The 14,523-nt window shown below is 35.3% G+C and overlaps 1 protein-coding gene across 18 annotated transcripts in view; it reads right to left on the reverse strand.

Annotated features, from left to right (window-relative positions):
* SUGCT (succinyl-CoA:glutarate-CoA transferase) overlaps positions 1 to 14,523 on the reverse strand; it is a 323,214-nt gene that overhangs the window by 45,759 nt on the left and 262,932 nt on the right. For 17 of the 18 annotated variants that reach the window (XR_012054643.1, XR_012054642.1, XM_072925952.1 and 14 more), the window contains one exon: positions 6,884 to 6,947. The exons of the other annotated variant lie outside the window; for it this stretch is intronic. Coding sequence is in view for 15 of the 17 variants with exons in the window: in XM_072925952.1 (XP_072782053.1) it covers positions 6,884 to 6,947 (64 nt within the window). In the remaining 2 variants the exon portion in view is untranslated. The remainder of the gene's footprint in view (positions 1 to 6,883; positions 6,948 to 14,523) is intronic. 18 annotated transcript variants of the gene reach the window in all.

Consider the following 14,523-nt stretch of genomic DNA (forward strand, 5'->3'; position numbering starts at 1 on the left):
AGGGATTAAGTAAAATTTTCTAAATGTTTAAAACATATTCTTACATTTAATGAAACCAATTATTTTTTTAGCTGACAGTAGATTCCTTTTTTTATCCAGTAATTATTAAAGATCATAAAGATATATGAAAGGTTTATGGGTGTTGAAGTAATTTGGCTGTTTTACAACACACCCAAGGCATGCAAACATATCTTTATAATCACACACTTTGAACTGTGTGAGTACCTAGCTGTGATTGTTACAGAGTGAGGTTTAAGAAACTACTTTCTAAGTTATTGTTATTTATAAAGAAATAAGTGGGAAACACATTCAAACAGAAGAAAATACCATATCATTTGAGACCAGGCTGAATTTTAGGACAATGACATTGGTGGAAAACTCATTATTTATTTGGCTATTCAGTCAATACTTCACCTTTCTGGCCCTCCCTTCCCCCACCATGTGATAGCAATGAGTTACTCTTGAGTTAACGCTCCATCAGAATTATGTCCAGTTTAAAGAAAATTCCAGTATAGCTAAGGACACATGGAGGAAAATATAAACAAAATATTATCCAATAACTAGAAGTATAATTGCTGATCAACATTTAATACCTCAATCACAGCTTTACTTGATTTAGTATGTACAGAGCAGGAAAATGTCCCCCCTTGTGCCCTGAAAATATTTTCTTTTTCCTCCCCATATAGCAGTGCCAGCAACTGGAAAAAATATACAATGAAATAAAAACAACTTTGATTACCAGATCCTAGAGACCAACAAAGAAAGAAACCTAGAGTCTGATGAGAGAAGAGTCTGGCTCAAAGACAGAACTACTCAACAGTAGTTCTGGAGAGCCACTGCTTGAGTGACACAGTCAGTACTGGTCCCAGTCAGTACTGTTACTCCGTTACTTTGAGACTGATGGAAAAGTCTTCCACTATTTCTTAATTCCCTCCAACAAGTGAAGTTGAGTACTAGGTAAGAAATAGTTGCCTTTTCTTCCTAAAAACAACTGAAAAAGTATTAACTTTTTTATTAATTAAGACCATTCCAGAAGGTATAACAAGTTTTAAAATATGTGGTAGAGAGATACTGTGGAAACATATAACAGAGGAGCAAAAATATTAAAAGGTTTGTTATTAATGTTTTAGTTTAAAAATATTCTTAAAATATTCTAAATTAAAGCATAATTCATTAAAAAGATGCACTAGCCTTTCCACATAATGCTGAAGTCAATAACATATTCCTTGCCATTCCCACCATCTCTTTTCGGCTTTTGCAATCAGTATGAATATACTCTTTATATATTTATTAATTTTTTAGAGTATTTTGAGGATAGTTAGATGAGCTGTCATACATTATTTGTGTAAGTTCCTGTAATGATCACGGACTCCTCAAAATTGAAATCAGCTCTATGAATGTAAACGACATAAATAATCAGCCCTGATGACTAGAAAAGACAAATGAGGTAACAGTAATGCTGGTGAAGCTGTTTGTCTCCAATGTATCATAAATAGTGAAATTAAATTTTTTTTCAATCAACAATGGTTATGCACAGGCATGCACACGCACATAGACAGGCACACACATATGAGAAAACACCTGATGAGAAGCAGAGAGGATCAGAATTTCAAACAAAGGATGTTGAAAAAAATGTTAAGATTTTTTTATGCTGTTGTTGCTGTTATATTGAAGAATCTCCTAGTTGCAGGAAATAATAGATTGGAGTACAGACTTCCTTAATTTCCTGTGAACTTCCTCCATGTGGAAGTCACTTTCCTCTGCTTTATAAACCTACTGAAGCTTCCTCTACTACACTTACATGTATCATTACATGTATCGTTATCAGCCACTAACACTAACATATTAGCTCCCTGTATTGAAATGCTCTGATCAAATACATAGACACACCTATATAAGTAGTCTTCCACATACATGAAGAAAATAGGTACAAATACATATATAACATATATAAATAAATATTTAAAATAAAAAACAGACTTTACCCAAGAAATTCCTTCCCTGAGGAATCAAAGTAGTTTTCCAAAAAACTGCAAACAATCAGTTTGGTAAGACAGAGAATGATTTGTCCAAGGTTAAGGAAGAAATCTGTGGCACAATAGGGAAGTCATATTAGATTTCTGCCTCTTCGTTTTATTCTTTAAAACCATTCTTCTAAGAGATTGATAGCAACTAGTCTCCATGGAACCATGACACCATTTAATGAATCACACACAACAGGAAAAGCCTACCTCTGAAAAAAAATTCTTTCCTGTTTCAGTAGTATATTTGTAATGCACAGCGACAGGAGAAGACCAGAAAAAGGGACATTTCTCCTGAGTGGGTTGATTAATTAACATAAGTTGTCTGAATTCAGTCCAAGAAATCTATGTCAAGGAGGAACCCTGCACTATTTGTCTTAACTGAGCTTGGAATAGTCCCCCAAAAACTTTATGTCAAGAGCACAGAAGGAAATTTTGAAGCCAGGTATGAAATTGGCCTTTCTGAGCAATAAAATCATCCTTGATGCACATCATGGGCCAAAGGATAGGCATTGTGTTTACCAACTCAGGAAATGGGGATGAGAAGAACATACAACATAAACATTATCAAAAGTAAGAATATTTGTTTTGTCTGGAAGAGGTGATTTACACAATTTCAATAGTTATATTGCTTCCTGTTTGATCAGAGATGATTCCAAAGTCTAAGCTTATATTAAATCCCCATTTTGCTAAGGCTTAGAAAGGGTCAGAAAAGAAATTTAGTTCACAAGGTTCCTGCTAGTTAATAAATTCTAAAAAGGTTAGTTTGTTAGGGACAGCTGAATACGTCAGTGGTTTTCTCATTAAAAAAATAATATTACAAACACTGTTTTGACTTTAAAAAACAACCAGCAGCCTTTAAAAGACAACATTAGAGACTAGATAACGCAGAAGCTGGAAGTATTACTATCTGAGTTTCCTAAACCATATAAGGGGACTTGAATTGAAAAGGTTTGGGAAAGAATGTATTGCATCCATTAGTTTTTTTCTGTGTAATCAGTATGGGTTCGGAGCACCCACTGTGCTCCATATTGGCATTCAGAACACTCAGTGGCTTCCAGAAATAGACACACTACTACTCATTGGCAAAGTAATTGAAGACTAACCCAGATGCTAAAACTTCTCGAAATTTTGTCACTTCACTTACCTGTAGTGTCTCTGTGCCATCCAGTATCATCTGCAATCTGACACTGTATAAAACATTATTTTTTTTTTTTGTCCCTGAGAGTACTTTCTGTGCTCTATATTTCTCATTTGAATAAAGTGTGTCATTTTTCCTTCAGATCTCTGTGGAAAGGGCTAAGCACAATAGAGCTGAGGAAGAGATACTAATGCTAATCACAGAATAAGAACATAATCCAAGTTGGAAAGGACTTCAGGAGGACTCCACTCTTACTTGGATCAGGTCAGAGTCATGTCTTATGTCAGATGAGGTTGGCCGTGGTTTTACCTCGCTGTTCCTTGAAAATGTCTAAGAACAGAGTATGCAGACCTCTCTGGGCAGCCTGCTCCACTGCCTGGCTGTTGTCACGATAAAAAAAATTTCATGATATACCGGAATCTCTCTTGTCCATCATCCTCCCACCATGTGCTGCTATGAAGAACCCAGCTCTTCACATTGATAATCTTCCTGTAGGTACTGAAGGGCTTCTGACAGGTGCCCCTGAGACTGCCATTTCCCTTGGCTCTACCTTCCAGCTGAGGCACTCCAGCTCCTGATGATCTTTGGAGCACTACCCTGAGCTAAAAATGATTAAGTTGCCTTCAGGTACAGAAATAGAAAAGACTCATCAGTTCAGCCCTGCAATCACATGAACCGGTTCTGGCAAGGATGTCTCAAGCAAGGCTCTATCATAGTGTTGCACATTCTACATAAGATACAACAAGTGTATGTATATGTCAGTTCTAGAAAAACTTTGTGACATGAATGTATGGAATTCTATACATGAAATATTGCCCTAATGAAACCACTGAACTACCACAGAACCACATTTTTCTTCAGAATGTTATCACCATCTTTTACAGAGTCACTCTTTGACACAATGAACTCTCTTTTTCACATTTGTTCTTGAATCAGAGATATCTTGATACTAGTTACAGCAATGCAATGTATTTGTGCATAGACATTTTTCATGAATATTTGAAACAAGAGATATCAAAATGCAAGGTCTCTTTCTTTCCTAACATAAAGATATATTCTGAAAAGAAAGTTACTAGAAAAATGTTATTTGTAGTACAACTTCTCCCACCACCCTATAATGCACTTATCATCACACAGTATATCTTAGACTGGGAATCACAAAAACAGCAAGGGGGAAAGGTGAGGAAAGAACCAAATTCAATAACCATATCAAAAGATATTTAAGCAAAGGAGGAGTATTAATTACCAAGTCCAACATTAAAAATGTAGCCTACACTAATGTCAATGGCAAAATCTCTCAATTTCAAGCTGCAAGATCTCCAAAGGAGGATTCATACACAGATTTGAATCAACTCTCAAACTGGGGACATACCTGGAGAAGGACTACTGCAAATCAATATGCTAGATACAGAAGCCACCTGTGATACTTGGAGCTGAAATCTGCCAGCATGGCCCACTTAATTAGTGCCTGTCACTGCACTCACAACTTTATTTGGCAGCAAAAGTCAGACCTCTGTCAAGAGCCTCAAGTGTGATGTCCAATTCAATTACTAAAGGGCACATTAAAATCTGGCTTATATTGTTAAGAATTAACAGCAACTTTTTTTTTTTATTTTGGGATTAGAGTCTCCCCAGTCTCTTAAAAGAAAAACATTTTCAGCCTATTCAGTTTCAGCATTCACATTAATAACTTAATTTTCCTTAATAAGCAATCCTGAGACAGAAACTAAGAGCTTAGTAAACTTGTTCTCTACCAAATGCAAGATATTAAAATACAACTATGTAAAAAAACAATTTAAAAACCCTTCTATTTCTTAACTGTCATTGAGAAGAAATTATTGACTGTAGATTTTTTTTTGCACACTCTTCCCTCTACTCTTCAGATATATCATAAAGCAGGGCAAAGCCAGGGTACTTCTATTACCTATCATCAACAGTGGCCAAATTCACTTTAGTTTTGGGACAGTGTAATGCACCGTCTTTCCAGTGATATCAATAGGTCCATTCTGCTCCCACCAACTAAGTGTTCTTCCCCCTTTCCTCCCCTGTGTCTCCCCTCCTTATCCTCCCATGCCAGGAAAGGAAGGAATTCTACTTTTCCTGCTCAAATATCCAATAATCATTTCAGCCATCTGTTTCAATACAAGAAACTCTTCATAGAAGTCCATCTAAATGGCAAACCATTGGAGACTAAGATGATTTATTTTAGTTCAGTGCAGTGTCACTAGTTTAATAAAATAAAAAAATTACTAAGGATTTGGGAAGTACTATGGCTTACCTATGTAAAAACTCACTCTCTTGCCAATACATTCTATCGCTGCTGACAGACATTAGAACATTCCTTTCATCTCTTTCCTCTTCTTGCAGTTTAAGCTATCCCCTCAAGGAGTATTTGCTTTCTCTAAGATAGATTATAAATTGTATGCAACATGAAAACCTTACACACTTCCTCTACCATCTGTAAGGCTTTTATTTCTACTTCTTAAAAAAGAATTAACTCAAAAACCTTTTATTTGTCTTTTCATTTTGGGTAAATAAACCAGGATTACTTTTCTGTAAGAAATTTTTTTAAAAAGGATTGCTATTTCCAGATATGTGCAACTAGAGAAGCATTTTTTAATACAGTCAACCAAACATTCAAATCTAGTGAGACCAAATGTGGAATGTAAACTGTGATAAAGAGCAAATGTGGAGCATACACATCCACACACACAAACACCCCCTCTATACATGAAGAAAACATGACCCAATACAGGATTGGTTTCTTTCAAATAATTCTTTCTGCATCCCAGTGTGATTCCAGGATGTGAAAATTAAAATAAATCGTATGGGTCAAATTCTTCTTAACACTACATGTGCTCAAGTCAACTGAAATTGATGACAACTGGATGGAGTGTCAGGGGGTGGAACTGGCACAGAAAATCACAATGTCAGGAGAAGTTCTTATTAAACTAGACATGACATAGTACCTTGAATGAATGAGGAAACAATTCTCAATGTGGCCTGGGAGAAAGAAAAGCAGGGAGAAGCAGAAAATTTGACCCAGTAGCTAACAGATTATCAGATAACAATCAATTATCAAAACCAAGCCAACTGCAGGATGTTCATTATGGCTCTGGTTGTACCTAACTCCATTACATAACTAAGTCTAATGGAAGGAAAGCCACACCCATTCCTGGTCCATTTAGAGCTGTAAAAAGGAGAGACTAGATTATTACTTTTATATATAATTTTGTATTCTTTGGAAGTACAAAATAGTTATTTAAGACTTCGTTATGGCAGAGTTTCATTAAATCTTCAGTGCAAATTTCCCTCCTCTTTTGTCTTTTTTTTTTTTTTTTTTTTTTTTTCCATTTAAACAGAAATGTTCCTAAAAGAAGCCTGGATAACTTGCAAAATCAAACTAAATCAAAAACAGATTCACGTATTCATGTAGATTATTCAGCAGTAACATTTCTAGCAGTGGGAGTTTGCAAATATTATCAAATTGATATTCATATTATGACAACTGACCAATCAAAACCAGAAGCTATTCTGACACATGTTTTAACCCATTTTTCTTCTACTGTAATGACTATTGTTATTCCAACAAATGTCGTCCTAGTTAAAATTTTATTCATTTGAGTGAAATGTGAAGATGCATCATGTCCTCAGCTGAGTTCCGGAACCACTCAGGATGTCATGTAGCATTTAGTTCAGCAAAAAGGATTAAACGTCTAACCTGGAACAGCTATCTTCCCAGCTGTTGGATGATTCATCTCCATCACAAGCCCATTGTGCAGTACCTAGGAAAACAAAACAAAACAAAACAAGACAAAGCATGTATGTAATATAAAATACAATCAGTTCCTAAATTCAAGAAGAAAAAAAGAGATAAACATTATCATGTTCTTTCACGGACTCTCTGAAAATACAGGGAGCTACAACACAAGTAGACTGCTTAATGTGTAAAAAAAAAAGCTTTGATGTTTGATACTACATTTTATTTGTGCAGCTAAATAAATGCTTCACTAAGACTGCACATGTCTAACATATCTTTAAGCTCTTAAAGTCATCATCAAACATGAGAAATTGAGCTGCAAGCATGTTACACTTTCTACCACCAACAGACAACTGGCATCAACACAGAATGGCTACTAAAACCTTCATACCCTTTCGTATTAACCTGCAATATGTACTAAAGGCCTATAGATAAACTATGTTCTCTTGTTTGTTTCTGCACTGTTAGTTTTGAGCTTGTGAAGGATCATACTGTGAAATGCTGTCTTAATAGCTTCTACAAACATTTTGGAAAGACTAAATCATTTTGATGTTTTTTCTGTTCTTTTGAGTGGGTATGCCATGCTTCAGGCCCTGTGTATATCTATATGGTATGATTATTCATCACAATTTTCAGATCCTTGTTATTAATCTCAGCCAGGAAACAATGTGTGATACCAAAATTGTTAAGTAACAGAGAAAAATATATTTATACTAGCAAAATCACTGGTCTTGTTTATATAATTCTGCACCAAAAGCCACTAAACAATATTTATAATTTCTTTACTGATTATTCTTCCATCTTTGTAATATTGTTACCTTAATCATATAATCAGAATTACTAAAAAAAAAATCAATAGCCACCCATTAGGCAATTATTTTCATATCCTATGTAACAAGTCTAGAATGTCTTGCCAAATGTATCAGCTATAGAAAATGAAACATGGGGAAAACATTTTAAGTAATCATCTACCTATTGACCTCGTACCATGAGCAACACTAGCAACCTTGGCTATTAATGACAAGTCTTGGTCTAATTAATCTTTAAAATTTCATGTTAATAAGATGAGACTTTTCTTATGCAATCTGCACCTTGTTCTGTATTTTTATAACTAGAAATTTTTCTCCTGATACATAATCTGCCTATTAAACATCTTTATTCTTGTCTTATCCCAAAATGAACACAGAAAACCAATCACTATCTTCTTTATAACATTCTTTTATGTACTGGAAGATTGTAATCACATCCTCCCTCAGTCTGTGCTTTTCTAGACTAAACAAAACGAATTCCTTTAACCATTCTTTCCAGGTCAAATTTTGTGAACCCTTTATCTGTGTAGAATAGTGTACTTAAAAAATTCCCATTCCTGAACAGGTGGTGTCACAAGGTCAGGTCAGCTTTCTCTTAGCTTGTGGGGTGAACCTATTTAGCTGACATTTAGAAATCCAGATATTTCCAATAATAGATGCTGGTGGAACAATGTCTCTTCACTGGTCTAATTGCTTGGCGGTATACCAAATCATTAGTTTCTATTTCTGTTTCAGAAGGTTAAAGGCAGATTTGGTAGACATTCAAGTGAGACATCCAGAATTTTTTTTCCAAACGACAGAATTAGAAAATATAATTGCTTTTTAAAATTCATATTTAGAATCTTTCCAGTCATGCCCTTAATCAAACAGTATTGAAAGTTTGGCCTCCTTTGTCCACAACTTACTTACACGAGCTTGCTTTATGAATTTAATTGATTATTTGGGACCTGAATGCAAGAAAACGCACTCATTTGAACTTGAAATCCACAGCACGCTCAGGTGTATAAGCAGCTCTTTAGATGGCAAGTTAAAGCAAATACCTAAAAGTGGCCCCAGTTGGTTAAAGAAAAGCATGCAAATTGTCTAGCAGCTACTCAGGGCTCCACAAAAATCATGCTTTTCTCTGTTTTGAGTCTCTAAATTCTTCTTCTCATAAGACAAACCTAAATTTCTTTTTAAATACTTTTTTTGTTAGACTCAAATTCCAGATCCGTTTTCTTTACAGAATGAACTACAAAACCCCTGAAGTACCTTTGAGTATCACTACTCCTTTTTAAAGCCTTGTGTAAGATGCAGTCAAGCTTCCTTATTATTTTCATTATTAGTACAGTCTTGAATTTCTCTCTCAGATATATTTTTTACTCAAAAACACTGAGATTTCTATTGATCTTATTTTCTACAGTAATTAAGACTATATTGATATACTCAGTTCCAACTTTTCTTTTGAAAAAAACGATCACCAAGAAATGACTGGTCAAGAACTGTGGATGTTTTTCCCTACATCAGCACTACTTTTTAAAATAATTGTATAATTTCCCATTCCACATATTAGGAATCCCAAAAATAAATTGAAAAAAAAAAAAAAAAAACTTCACCAACTTCTCATGTGCATTCTTAAAACACAAGAAGGATTACTGCATTCTAGCTTTGGGAGAATGCAACGTCCACATTCTTTACCATCAAGGACAAGGAAAACCAGATGAAAAGGTAAGAGACACAACTCAATGGCTTTCTCTTCCATTGTCTTGTATAGCTGAAATGGTCATGACATTTCTGATGTGGCAGAGCCCTCTACTGTGTCTGTATTCACCTGAGCTCATAATAAGAAACTAGTGAACCAAGAGAACCATGTAAAAGATGATGGCAATCAATTGATCTTTTTTTTTTTTTTCCCATATGGCTTATTTTGCAGGGTAGAAATACTATATGGTCTATTACCACATGAGATTTTCTGAATCAAATAATATTTGGGAGGCATTTTATAATGTGGTCACTGTAAAGAAATCAGAAGCACAGTCTTCAGTCTTTCAGTAAAAACCTTTTAATATGTACCAGGAACAGTGTGGCCAGCAGGACTAGGGAAATTATTCTTCCCATGTACTCAGCACTGGTGAGGTCACAACTTGAGTTCTGCAGCCAGTTCTGGGCCCCTCAGTTTAGGAAGGACATTGAGGTACTGGAACAAATCTAGAGAAGGGCAACAAGGCTGATAAAGGATCTGGAGCATAAGCCCTGTGAGGAGCAGCTGAGGGAGCTGCGATTGTCCGTCTTGGAGATAAGACCTATAACTACCTGAAAAGAGGCTGCAGTCAGGTGAGGATTGGCCCCTTCTCCCAGGCAGCCAGTGACAGGAGAAGAGGGCAGTCACAAGCTGCTCCAGGGGAGATTTAGGCTGGACATTAGGATGTATTTCTTCAAAGCAAGGTGACAAGGTGTTGACATGGGCTGCCCAGGGAGACAGTGGAGCCACCACCCCTAGAGTTGTTTAAGGAAAGACTGAACCTGAAATACTTGACATGATGGTCTTTGGACTTATGATCTCAGAAGTATTTTTCAACCTAATTGATTGATTCTGTGACACCATTTATTTTATTCCAAATAAAAACTTCACCTCAGCGCTTATGACGCATGTAACTAACCACCCATGACAACACAGTTTCTCTTAAAACTGCCAGCAAAGTGTCAAGTCCTATTCAATTCTACCTATTTCAATTCTACCTAAGGTAAGCTTGCAAATCCCTATCAAAGGAGATACTGGAATCAGAAACATATCAAACCTTGTAGTTCCCACCTCCCTCCTTCCCTGATTCAAATTTTAAAAGTCCTATTTAATGTGGAGCTATGCACTCAAAATATGCATTTGTACAGGTACTACTCTTTCACAGATTCATCTAGAGTTTAGTGAAAAGGATTTTAAGGGCCACAAAGGAAATGATGTAACCATTTTCTCCATATTTTTGTAGCCACAAGATAGCTGGCTGTTGGTAAATGAAATTACCACTCGTGCCTCCAAACCACAAAAAAGTAATAATAGGTTTCCCTGTACATGCTGAACATAGAGCAATGGCCATAATCACCCCCTGAAAAAGTAACAGCACATGTTGTGAAGAAAATACCATATTGGAATTGCATCCCACATACTGAAAGTACCCCTTTCGAAATAAAAATACATCAAGTCATTTGAAATTTGGAAAGGATATTAAATATATCCCCATCTGACGCCTGGTTCTGCTTGGTCTTGTATTCCTAGAATGTTGTTGCACAACAGAATGGTTTGCATGTCAGCATGTTTCCTCACCACTTTTTTTCCTAAGCAGAAATCCCAATATATTCCAGTTCTGTTGCAAAGTTTGTCCTTCATCACTTACAACTTTAATATTCTTCTTTCCAAACACAGTTTCTAATATGCAGGGGTCACTTAGAGAAGGTATTAGCTCTCTACTACATCTAAGTATTGTATTATTGAATCACATATATCTCCACTTTACCTATTTCTATATTTGAAGTTTTTTACCATTTCATGAGACAGGACATAATTTAAAGAAAAGTTGCTTTCTTAACATTTTTTTGAATTAATAAAATCTGGCTTTGTTGTTTCTAATTTACCTCTTTTCTCCCATTCCCTCATTCTGACACAGTGAACACTGTGAGTATGTTATAGTCTCTTAGGTCCCTAGCACCTAGTCTGTGATACTATATGAATATACACAGGAAAATTACAGTTCACTGGAATGCCCCTATTCTCTACTGCTGCTTTCTTCTAGGCCAGTGTCTAGGTTTAGAAGAAGGAAACACTGTTTCCTTCACCAAACTTTTTGGATTTTTTGTGCATGTGAGGCGATGGCTTTGACAAAGTTCTTATGTCACAGCTTTATAGCTATTTCCTACTATATGCTATAGACAATATTACTTTTTATTTACATCCCCGGGAATGGCATTTTGAGGCCTGATGAATAGATCTTTATCCTGAGCCATGTTACATTATTAAAATACTTCACACTTTTCTGCTGCATTTCTTGTCCAACTACAGAACACCTCACCTAGATTCCCTCTTGGTTATCAGAATTTAATTTTCTTACTTTTTCATCTTTTGTCTAAAGCCTAACAGTGGTTCTACAAACTAGCTATTGGCTCTTCAATATTGAATTTAGGTTTTACAGTAGCCACGACTTTAATCCAAAAAGGTGCATTCTGATACAAGAGTTAAGAGCTTCTAACCTGCATTCTTCTATGTCACTTAAGAACTTCCATTTGCATACTCTAGAACTAAATGTTTCAGAAGGCAATCACTGACTAAGAGTGATGAGAAATTGCTTCCTTACACTCTATCCCAGTGTGACCTTTGACCAGCTGAAGGCAGTTGAATTCACCCATTATTACTGTTTCATTTGGCTTAGAGGAATCTTTTACCTCCTTCAACATTTTGGACTCAATATCCGTTTCTTGATTAGAAGGCTCAACAGTATAGCCCTAATATAGCTCCCCCAGCTCTATGACCTAATCCATCCATCCTGTTCAGTTTACAGCAGATATTACACTTTCCTATTGATTTTTGTCATTCCAATTTTCTTCAGTAATGGCTACTATGTCAAGATCTTTCTTCTTAGCCAAGAATTTCAAGTGACCTTTTTTATTCTTACTCAGCTTGTGTTGGTATAGAGATAAGTATAGGTTTTGTATACATTTGGGGAAGCAGAGAGTTGGCCAGATCATTTTTTATTTAATTCTAAAATTTGACACTATATTACCTTTCCAGAATTTCCCCTCTTTCCGTTTTCCTGCACATTTGATTCTTGTCCTGTACAGTTTTTGTATGACTGACATCACTACCAGATGTTTTAAAATGGTGTGAGCCCTCATATATCAGCTTTTTCTCAACTCCTGCATGAGACCACGCTCATTAATTTCCTGCACCAGCAATCTATTCTTACTACTGTTCTAGATAAGTCCTTCCACTGAGGCTCTTCTTTGAAAAGTTCTCTCTAAGTATCCCAATGGAGGTGCTATTTGTCATGCATTAACTGAAATATCAAAAATCTGAAATTATGAAACCTACACATTAGACTAAAATTAGACCTCAGTTCAGAAAGCAGCATAACGTTGGTGAAAGTGGGTAAGTTTTCAGGATTATTTTAGTGGTTTGTAATACTGGAACAGAATATACCCACCACAGTGACCTCTTCTCAGGCACCCTATGAAAGTCTGTTCTTCACAGACTCACCTTCTTCCACCCTGGAAGTCTACTCAGTAAACTGTTTCTGGGGCCAATATGACCAGGCAATTACAGCAATTACTACAGCTTTTAGTAATTAAATTTCCTAAATCATCTTTCAAATTCATAACCAAAGTAAGATATGATCTTGATACTGAGAATAATTCTCATATTAATGTTTTGTTTCCCCGAGAACCTCCTCCTACAAAATTAAAAAGTCCTTAGTGCTAAATCAGCCATAGTATAATTAATGTACAGAAGAGACATTAGACAATTGAAAAAGTATTACACCTTTTCTGACAGAGCAAAAACATCTTTGCCACTGTCTAATCATCAACACATACTTATTTTTAGAAAAACTACTAAATTTTATTTATACCTTACAGTCTAAGTAAATATGAGACAGCTGCTAAATAAATCTATGTAAATCTCCTATGTTTTCATCAAATATATTGAAAAGTAATGAGAGTAAAATAAGGTACTCTTATTCTAATAGTAGACCATATTACAGAAAAGAATCAGGTTTTTAACTCTTGTGGAGAAAAAAGTATTCCCAAGGGGTTTATTAGCATGTGATATGATTAATATTTATAATGAATAGCAAGGAGATTAAGAGAATAAAGATTTATAACTTGGGCCAAAATATACAAAAATGCATGGATACAAGTCTGTATTTAATTGCATAAGTTCTCCGATTTTCAAGGTTGCAGACCTGACCCTGACTTCAAGGGGCTGTCTGGGTGCTTAAAAATCAGGTTCCTTCCCTCAGATCATCAAGAATAGTTCCCTGACAACTTCTTACACCATCAGTCTGGAGACGTGGCAGAGGAAACAATCTGTCCTTATTTGTAAAATATACATATATTTTTCAGATGTTCTTTTTCCCTGAGAACTGATGTGATTGTAAAACCATACTTTTGGTGGGTTTGAATGTGTAAATTCACAGAAATGTTTTAGCAGAGATGGTTGGCTGTACTGCTATTTGGACATAAGACCTGGCTCATGCTGGTAGGGGTGTGGCTATATTCAAAGCACTGGCTCTGTGATCAAAGAGTCTGCCTACAGCTGCAGCATAGCTTTCCTAACATTGATAACTCCACACCGATCACCTGGTGCTACAGAAACAGATTGATTTTATTAATGCAACAGTCTGAAATACTGAAATTTTTCCTTGTTTCAATCAGAATTGCCAGTAATTTTCTGCTAGCAATAGTGTTAAAAATTACTGGCTTTTGATAATATTTTTTTCTACTTTGGATTATTACAAATACTGTATTCAGCCTTTAAATGTTATGCTTGTAGTTTCTTTTAATAAAAAGCATGGAAAAATCTAATTACAATTAATTTTTAAAGATGTAAGTGAATATAAAAATTAAGAAGGGTATCCCAGACTGTACATAGATTAAATTATTTTGGTGTCCAGAATGTCACATTAAAGGCTTTATTTTATTTTATTTTATTTTATTTTATTTTATTTTATTTTATTTTATTTTATTTTATTTTATTTTATTTTATTTTATTTATTTCATTGTGATTTACCTCTTATATCAAACAGCAACAAAATAAGCTTCAAGATGTTT

Source organism: Taeniopygia guttata, chromosome 2, assembly GCF_048771995.1.
Source record: "Taeniopygia guttata chromosome 2, bTaeGut7.mat, whole genome shotgun sequence".
NCBI lineage: Eukaryota > Metazoa > Chordata > Aves > Passeriformes > Estrildidae > Taeniopygia > Taeniopygia guttata.